At 33.6% G+C, this 10170-nt stretch overlaps 1 protein-coding gene across 1 annotated transcript; it reads right to left on the reverse strand.

The window, feature by feature from the left end:
- Nucleotides 1-7124: 7124 nt before the first annotated feature.
- On the reverse strand, nucleotides 7125-8876 carry LOC110038575 (CCG-binding protein 1). The gene is made up of 3 exons (XM_020743449.1): nucleotides 8583-8876; nucleotides 7929-8002; nucleotides 7125-7828 (listed from the first exon to the last, which is right to left on the reverse strand). Exons 1-3 carry the CDS (start codon nucleotides 8803-8805, stop codon nucleotides 7517-7519), a joined length of 609 nt encoding a protein of 202 aa, XP_020599108.1. The 5' UTR covers nucleotides 8806-8876; the 3' UTR covers nucleotides 7125-7516.
- Nucleotides 8877-10170: the final 1294 nt, after the last annotated feature.

A 10170-nucleotide genomic window follows, 5' to 3' on the forward strand; every position in this document is an offset into this window, starting at 1 on the left:
TTGTTAAAATGTGTTGTGAAACATATGATCCGAGAAATGAAATATGAGTTCTATGAGTATTTCGTTCACACATTTGATTCCATGAATGAGTATTTCGTTCATGAAATTAAGTGCAAATAAATAGGAAAATATATGTTATTGGGTGTAGAATTGGAAATTTTAGGGTGACAGACTAAAATTCTCAATTCGGTCCTATTGTTTGGGTGCTGAAGTGTAGATGTTAGCCCTCAGGCGAGAGGAACGTGAGAGCTCCAAAGTGAGAGCTGGTAACCTCCCAGCCTAGCCGCAGAAGGCTAAACCTAAGATAAACCAATGATTTTTTATAACAATGTATCAGGGTGGAGAATTAAAACTGTTTCTATTTGGCACAGTACATATTAAAACCATTTATCTCATCTCATTTTACCAAGATCTCATTGTAGTGGGAAAGATGCTTTTTTAACATAAAAAATCTTCATCACAAAAATATAGTTTAGTAGTTACTGTTTAAACTTTGCACTTTAGTTTTGCTAATAATTAAATAACTTAGTTTTGATAATTTCTCAGCATTCAAAATTAGTGATAGTAATTTCGTTTCACTTTCTGTGAATTTCCTATTAAATTTATCACTTCAAATTTAAACCTTCCCCGTGGGATCGATATTTGGGGCTTAAATAAAAAGTTCTTTATTACTTGATAACGACATGTATAATTGCGTAAAATCCCAACATTAATTGCTTAAATTTCTTAATCATAAATATTGCATCAAGCTTTTGGCGTCATTACATAGCGTAGTCAAACTTATATAAATTTTACACAACTATATATTCAGGGATCAACTTTTTTGCGTCGTTGCTGGGGAAGGTAACGGTAAATTAAATTGATTTGGTAAATTAGAAAATTTAGAGATAAAATATACAAAATACAAAATATCAAAAAAATTATAAAATCAAAAATCCAAAAATAAATAACTATATATTTAAGAGTATTTTTAAGAAAATTTTCTTTGCTTATTATATTTGTTTATGCGAAATATTGGCTCTGAAGGTTTAATACCTTACGATTCAAAATTAGAACGTACTATAAGAAAAATTCAAAATAAAAAAAAAGAAATTAAAAATTTAAACAAAATGAAGAATAACTTGGATAATCAAATAAATAAAAATTGACAAAGACCTTTAAAAGATTATGCTAATCCGACAGCAGGTGAACTTTACTTGACTATTCAAAATCCTGATGTTGCTGCTAATTCATTTGAGCTTAAACCTGCTATTATCCAAATGGTAAAAAATAATCAGTTTGGAGGAACACCTACTGAAGATCCTAACTTAAATCTTGCTAGTTTTCTTGAAATTTGTTATATTTTTAAATGTGACGAAGTGTCTAATGATTTTGTTAGGCTTAGACTTTTTCCTTTTTCATTAAGGGGTAAGGCCAAAGCTTTGTTAAATTCATTAGCACCTTGATCTATTAGAACTTGGAGAGAACTATCACAAAAATTCTTGGCTAAATATTTTTCACCCTAAAAAACTGCTAAGCTTAGAAATGATATTACATTTGTTTGTCAGTTTGAAAGGGAATCAATATATGAAGCCTGAGAAAGATTTAAAGATCTTCTTAGAAAATGTCCACACCATGCTTTACTAGATTGGTTAATAATTCAAACATTTTACAATGGATTAGTGGGATCACTTAGAACTATTATAGATGCTGCTGCAGGTGGGATCACTAATGTCCAAACCTTCTGATGAACATACTCTTTAATCGAAAAAATGACTACTAACAACTTTCAATGTCCATCTGAAAGGGTAAATCTTAAGAGAGTAATTATTATTCATGATTTCGATGCAATGTCTATTTTAGCATCTCAAATTGATGTTATTTCGTAAAAGATTGATCAAATTGGAGTGAACTATTCTCAAATACCCCCAGTATTAGAGAAAAATTCACTAAGGCAGATAATCGATGCTCAATCATCTTTTGAAGCTTTAAATGCTATAAATAATCAAAATAACAATCCTTATTCTAATTATTATAACCCTGGATAGAAAAATCACACTAATTTTAGTTGGAATACTAATTTTAGTTGGAAAATTTTAGTTGGAATAATTATAACAATTCGGTGAATCGCTCCGAAAATTTGCACAACCAAGGAAATCTTAATTTTCGACCTTATTATTCTCTTGGATTTAACTCGAACCCTAACCCATAAGTTAAGAAAAAGAAGTTGACAATGGAAGATTTAATGTTGAACATGGAAAACCAAATACAGAATTAAAGGGCTGCTATTAGAAATATTGAAAATCAATTAGGACATATTGCTACTGCACTCAGTAACAGACCTTCTGAAATTCTTCCAAGTACTGTGGAAGTTAATCCAAAAGATCAAAATAAGAAGTAAATTAAACATATTCAATTACGAAGTGGAAAAGAAGTTGAAACAAGAATCCAAAGAGAAATTGAAGTTGATAAAGAGAAGTAATGGAAAGTGACCAAAATGAAAATGAACAAACACAAGGTCCTTTAGAAAAAAACATTACCTCCGTTTCCTCAAAGACTGAAGCAGAAGAATAAAGATATACAATTTACAAAATTTTTGAAAATTCTTAAGAAGCTATTAATAAACATTCCTTTTGTTGAAGTTTTGGAACAAATGCCAAGTTTTGTGAATTTTATGAATGATATACTAAACAAGAAAAGAAAGTTTATAGATTATGAGACCGTTGCACTCAGTGAAGAGTGTAGTACTATTATTCAGAAAAAGCTTCCTGAAAAATTAAAAGATAGTGGTAGTTTTACTATACCTTGTGCTATTGATGAAAATTTTTTGGAAAAGTTTTATGTGATTTAGGAGCGAGTATCAATCTAATGTCTTTATCGATCTTTAAACGTTTAGATTTGGGAGAGACTTCCCCTACTACTGTAACTCTTCAGTTAGCTGATTGATCAACAACTTATTCGAAAGGAGTTATAAAAGATGTATTAGTAAAAGTTGATAAATTTATTTTCCCTGTAGACTTTATAGTATTAGATATAGAGAAAAATAAAGAGATTCCTATTATTTTGGGGAGACCATTTCTTGCAACAGGAAGAGCTGTGATAGATGTGCAAAAAAGAAAATTAATATGCTTCAGCTGTTTACAAAACACACAAACCAAATAGCTGAGCTTATCCATAATAGGGGCAGATTGATCATTTTTCTAGAATTAGCTGTTCTCTAAATGCACAAACCAAATAGACAGGCAGCTTATCTGAATCACCTGCGTATCACCAGATTATCAGATAAGCAGCTTATCAGGATAAGCTGGATAAGCTGTAGCTGTCCCAAATAGACTCTTAAGGTCTGTTTGGCACAACTGCAGCTTCTCAGCTTTTCAGCTGCAGATGTGCTGCCCGAGGAAGCTGCTGCGGGGAAGCTATTGCGGGGAAGCTGGCTGTCTATTTGGTGCAGCTGTGTGAAAACAACTTTGGGGCAGCTGTTTCTGAAAAAATGACCATGCTGCCCTTATTTGGTAAAACTGTTTAAAACAGAACTGTTTGATACTTTTGAAGCAGAATTTCACTTCGAGAAGGAGAGATTCGAGTGAAAGATGGACTTCAGAGAAGCAAGAATTTCACGTAGGAGGAGGATGAGGGAGTAAGGGACGATTTCGAGCGAGGAAGGAGGAATTTCGTGCAGAACAGTGATGAGGGAGCGGGGGATAAGAGCTTCAAGCGGGGAAGGAGAGCTTCGAGCGGGGAAGGAGATCTTTGCGTGGGAATTTTAGGGGACTTCACTGAGGGCTTTGTGAGCTGTGAGTGATGGAGTTAGGGCGAAATCGGGATCACAGACGAACGCGAATCGCAGCGAACGACAAAGAAGAAGGGCAAAATCACGAATAGGAGGGCACCTGCGTAAAATGCCGAAGGCGCCGCGGGCGCGAAGCAGAGCCACGGGGTTGATCCTGCGGCCCGCTTTTAAGGAAATTCACGGGCCACCGCGGCGTAACTGCCACCCCAAACACTGTAAACACGCGGCAGAGCGCCGCTCAGTTGCTCTACCGCCACCCCAAACAGACTCTTAATCAACATTCTTCCTGATTTCCTAAGCTTCTGCACAGAAAGAACTCCACCTCCTCTGCACTGAAGAAGAAATAGAGAACTTTGAAACTAAGCAAAACCAATAAGTACTCTAAACAACATCAATCCACTCAAGCTTGCAATGCATTGCTATTTATAAACTCATTGACATGGCTTCCACGACTCTTCTACAGCCCTGCACAATTCCCCACACGATCCCCCATGTTTGGAGTCTTGATCTGTACCAACTACAGGGTACAGTTGCTGGTGCCTAAGCTTGATGCTCTCTGTCTACTAAAGAAGAGATGAGTGCCTATGCGCCTAAGGGGCCGACGACTAGCGCCTAAGTCACAACGCCTAGGTACCCATGACCCGGTGCCTAAATGTCGAGCTCTCGGGTTGGTGAAGTTGGGTCTGGCGCCTACGCGCACAAGGGTCCAACACCTAGGCGCCCAGTAGCCAATTTGCACCTTTTAGCTCCACGTCCTCTCCAGCTTTCCCAACTTAAAACGCTTGTTGTACTTACAAGATAAACACAAAAATACGTTTCTTACAGTGCAATTTCATCCATAAAAATAGAAAGAATAAAAAACACTAGCTGAAGCAAAAAGATATGAGCTTAAAGCCAATCCATGATGTAATCCAACTGAAGTAGAAAAATATTTGGCCAACCCTTGTTCTATTTGAACACAAGTAACAACTCTAGCATACATATCTTCAATGACTTGAACATAAGTCATATCAACACCTTTATTCTCTGCAATTCTCCAAAAGATATTTATTGAAACCTTATGGTAAGCTTTTTCTAAATCAATAAAAATCACATGTAAAACCTCCTTATTCTTTGTGTACTTCTCCATCAAACCTCTCAATAAATATATAATTTCCATAGTAGACTTGCACGACATAAATTCAAAATGATTATGAAAAATCTTTGTAAGGTGCTTTAAACTATGTTCAATTATCATCTCCCATAATTTTAAATCATGACACGTCAACTCAATTCCTCTATAATTTGCACATTCTTATGCATCTCCTTTTTTTTAAAAACATAAGGACCAAAACACACTTCCTCCACTCATTAGACAACTTTTTAGTTATTAAAAGTAATATTAAAGAGTTCATTAAGCCAAGAAACTCCAAAATCATTTAAATATTTTTCACTCAATTAAGATATCATTAGGCCCGACAGACTTTCTACCTTTAATTTTCTTTAAAGCTTCCTCAATTTTTTTTACTAATGTAACGATAAAAATAAAAAATTTTATTATTATTAATGATATTAAGATTACTAAGGCTGATCGAATTTTCAGAAACTTCATTGAAAAATTTATCAAAATAACTCACACACCTGTGTTGAATATCATTTTCTAACAAAAACACTTTTTGTTTTTCATCTTTAATACACTTTACTTGAGTTAAATCTTTACTTTTTTTTCAATTTTTATATTTCTGTTCTCTTTATTTGATAAGTTGATACATATATTTTTCACACTCTTTAGTATCTAATCTATATAAAGATCACTAAAAGCAAAATTTTAGCATCATATATTGTTCTCTTAAACTCTCTATGGGTCATTTTATATTTTTCTTAGTTCTCTAAATTTTTACATTTAAACAATTTTTTATAACATAATCTCTTATATTTATCTTTTCTTGCACATTATAAGTCTACCACCAATTATTTTTATTCATGGAAACTTTTCTTTTTGACTCTTCAAATACAAGTTTCACCACCTGCTTAATAATATTTGTTACTTTATCCCACATAAAATTTATTTTTTCATGAACATCCCTAATCTCAAACTCTTAAAGTTCACTCATAAAAATAATTTTATGTGTGTCTTCTAAGTGACCTCAACTAATTCTATCACAATGATTCATAATATTTTTTATTTTGCAACTATTCATCTTAAAAATCAGAATTATCAATCGATGTTGGGGTTTTTAAATTCTCGCTTGGAATGATCTTATGATCTTTACATTCTCAATGATCTCTTCTTCTAAGAAAAAATAATCAATTTGTATTTTCTTAGATTCATTCTTTTACATAACAATATGCACATTTCTTTTCTTGAATAAAGTATTAACAATAACAAAATCATGCAAAAAAGAAAATCTAATATGACTCTACATTCTTTATTAATCACTCCAAAATCATAACACCATGAATATTTCTAAAATCTTCTATCACTCCATCAATATGTCCATTTAAATCTCCTCCAATAAAAATTCTTTCTTCAAGAGATATCATTTATATTAATTCTTCTAGGTTATTCCATAATTTTTTTCGATAACCTATATATAAACCAACTTGAGGAGCATAAACACTTATAATATTAAAAATTTTAATATCAACAACAACCTTAAGGGCTATAATTCTATCTCTAATTATATTAATTTTAACAAGATTATCTTTCAAACTCTTATCTATGATTAAACCTACATCATTTCTAGTACGACTCATACATGAATACCAAAGTTTAAAACCTAAGTTATCAATCTCCTCATCTTTTTCTCCTACCGATTTAGTTTCTTGAATACATAAAATATTTATCTTTCTATGAATAAAAATATCAACAAATTCCATTAGCTTACCTGTGAGAGTACCTATATTCCAAGTATCTATCCTAATATTAGTTTTATGAACTAACTTCTTTCCCCACATCAGTCCGTAACATGAGAACCTTTGCTTATTTGACACTACACCCACATGTCGATGTAGCAGTTTTTATACACTTTTCACTGTATTCAGATCATACAACACTCCAAGAGACACCGTAGCATTCACACAGTGATCAAAAGAATTCTAATCATGATTTTTCGATAAATTTTAAGTTATTTGTTGACTACTTAACACAACTCTTTATTTTTCACATCCGGGATTTGGGACCGACAATAATAATGTTAAGTGAAAACATAACACCAAAAAATCAAATTAAACTGAATCACCTCCTTATCTAAAACTATGAACATTTCTACATTTCCAAAGAAAAAAAAAGTAGCAAACACTCATAAGAAGAAACAACTGTAAAACATATGATATACAAAAGACCCTTATCCTTCAATATTGAAAGAATAAAACAAACATCAAAAGGTAAATAACTTATTCTGAAATAAGAACAATCAAACATTTGGGTGAGGGAGCGGGGCACATTAGTTTGCTATAGGGGGTTATTATTGGCGGTTTAAACTACAGCATACTTCTGCTTCTAAAATCACATTTTTTAGTTGTGAATACCTTAAAATACAAATCTACATCACTATAAAACTACACTAATCTTCACATTATTTTAAGTGAAACAGTGAGCCAAAACCAGTGAAGACCAATATCCACAGTTCCGCATCATACGAAAGATATCAACAAGCATAAACAATGCTTATACTTCCCCATCCATCTCCACTCATAAGAGCCGGTCCTGTAGCACAAACTCCATGCAAGCATTGCCATTGAAACTTACAACAAAGCATTTATTCTTCACATTTCATGATCCGGGGCTTGAGAATACCAAGCAGGAGCCCTTCCCATGGTCCTTAGAAGCCTCGTGAAGGAAGAATCCGGCATTTTTCCATTCTCTTCTTCCTCTAGCTCTTGCTTTGTTTTCGGGATGCCGTCGGGTACATGGACGGGCGCTTCTTTCTCGGCCTTAAAATTTGATGGTATGTGCTTTTGCTGGTTTTTTGCATCATTTTTAAGCATTGCTGTTAACCCATGCAAACATCCAATAAAAGATTTTACTCCACCAGCCTGCCTTACAAACTTCTCCACTTGTTCTCTCGTCATTTCCTCCTGCAATTGTTCACATAAATTTTAAATATATGGAAATAGCAGTATTGTTGTCATGAGGGAAAGTTGTCTGAAAATTTTTAATTAGTAATATCAAAAATACTTCAAGATCTTTCAGCTTGAAGTAGGCCATCCAGCAGCTGTAGGCTTTGTCCCCTTCAAGGGTTGAGCAGTAATCTGGAAAAAAGGTAAAATTTTGCAGAAAAAGTTATTCTAATTAAGAAAATGATATAAACATGGAAACAAAAAAATTGAGGGATTGAACATATAACTACATTAGTAAGACAGAAAGGTGATTAGATGCAAAAATGAAAGAATTTTCCTCTTTTACAAGCACTGCATCAATCTAAAACTTTGCTGAAACAGATCTTTTAAAATTTTTTGCTGTAAGAAATCTAAAACTTTCTATTTTTGTTTGGTTATGGAATTAGGGAGGATTCTGTTCAAACCTAGCCAAATGATCTTGAACAGATTCACCAAGTTCCCGATTAAATCACAAAAAACTGAATTCTGCTCATATATTTACATCATCAAACCTTAAAAGTAAATTGGGATTTACAGAATTAACCAAATTCTGATTTACTGAAATCCAACATAAAACCAAAAAGCCATGAACCATCATACTGAATACTCAACGATTGGAAAACAAAATGGAAAAACAAAAAAAAAACCCAAACTAATTTCAATTAAAAAAACAAACATGAATAAAACAGCACAAAAAGAAGATCTCCAATCAAGGGAGGACCGAAAGGCGAACCAGTGAGATCGTTCTCAAACTTCTGCAAAAAAGGCGGGTCCTTTAGCCTCCGATCGATCTTACTCCGGCTGAAAGGTTCAAGCTTTGGTATGTACGCGCTGCTCCTCTGCCCGCTGCAACACGCCGCCGCCGGCCTCGCCGGCCGGCATCGAGATAGATCGCCGGCGGCGGAATCGAACAGCAGGGGCGGTGCAGACGTCGGAGGTGCGAGAGATCGAAGCATTTGGTAGAGAGCCAAAGGGTTTTAGGGGAGAGGTTTATCCTTTTTCTTTCTTTTGGTAATTGATGCAGAGGAAGAAGAAAACGGAGGCTTTTATGCAGGATTGGATAAGGATGGAATGACAGATTATTAATTAGACTTTATGTGGGGACCATGTAGTGACGTGTGAGGAAGTGGCGGGCTCCGCATGTGGAAATATCTGTGGCTTCGTATCGGATCGGATATCAGAGTTAAATATCGGATCAGATATCGGAAGATTTGAATATACATTAATGGGAAAAAATATTACATCAGTACTACGCACTAACGTGCGCAGCCAATGAAATCACATCACGACACCTCACACGACAGAGAAAAAAATGATGCAATAACACGGATAATATTCCCCCCGTGTTATTCATGTGTTATTGTGTCATGAGAATATTCCTAGAGTGTTATAATAACACAATAAATAACACAATAACATATCAATAACACATGAATAACACATAAATAACACACAATAACACATGAATAACACATGAAAGAATATTCCCTCGTGTTACTGCGTTGCTTTTTTTCTGTCGGGAATATTCCTCATGTTATTCAGGTGTTATTGTGTATTATTCATGTATTATTGTGTCATGAGAGTATTTTTGGTGTTATAATAACACAATAACACATCAATAACACATGAATAACACACAATAATACATGAATAACACACAATAACACATGAAAAACACAGAGGGGAATATTTTCTGTGTTACTGCGTCGTTTTTTTCCCCTGTCGCGCGGGGTGTCGTAGCGTGATTTCATTGGCTATGCACGGTAATTCTACTACGTACTTAGTGCTGATGTAATGTTTTTTCCATGAATGGAATCTAATTTGAGATAAGCTCTATATTTCTCTTATTTTTTATGGCCCCCATTTTTTATTTTAAAATTTTCTTTTGAAGCAAGATTTGAGTTTGAAGGAATGATGTATGAACCCATTTCTTTTATCATCTAATTTCATGTGTGTTTGTATATGATTTTATGATTTTGTTCTTATGAAGGCCATAGGAAGAAGATGGAGAGGGTGCCTTAGTTTATAGGAGGTTGTCGAAGGAAAATGTGCAATGTAAATATTTTTCCTTTTTGTGAAGTTGTAATGATTTTTTATTTATGTAGATCATGCAAAAAGTTATAGAAGTGGTGGACATATATCCGAGTAAAATTTTGGATGTTTTTATATTTTATGCCTAATGATATGATTTTCGTATTTTATACTTATATTATTCTTTCTTGAAGATTATGTTTTATCACCTAAAATGTATTTAATATTTCAAATTTACTCTTGTCTTTTAGTTTTATTAATAAATCACATAAAATCATAAGATATTTTCA

This window comes from Phalaenopsis equestris, unplaced genomic scaffold (assembly GCF_001263595.1).
Source record: "Phalaenopsis equestris unplaced genomic scaffold, ASM126359v1 Scaffold233139, whole genome shotgun sequence".
In the NCBI taxonomy this organism is placed as follows: domain Eukaryota; kingdom Viridiplantae; phylum Streptophyta; class Magnoliopsida; order Asparagales; family Orchidaceae; genus Phalaenopsis; species Phalaenopsis equestris.

What these genes read in the sequence shown, in the direction of transcription:
- LOC110038575 (XM_020743449.1), bottom strand. Translation starts at nt 8,805, where the DNA reads ATGCTTCGATCTCTCGCACCTCCGACGTCTGCACCGCCCCTGCTGTTC. An exon ending in GTTTGAGAACGATCTCACTG is followed by an intron (nt 8,003 to 8,582) that starts GTTCGCCTTTCG and finishes CCTTTTTTCCAG; the next exon opens with ATTACTGCTCAACCCTTGAA. An exon ending in TCAAGCTGAAAGATCTTGAA is followed by an intron (nt 7,829 to 7,928) that starts GTATTTTTGATA and finishes GAACAATTGCAG; the next exon opens with GAGGAAATGACGAGAGAACA.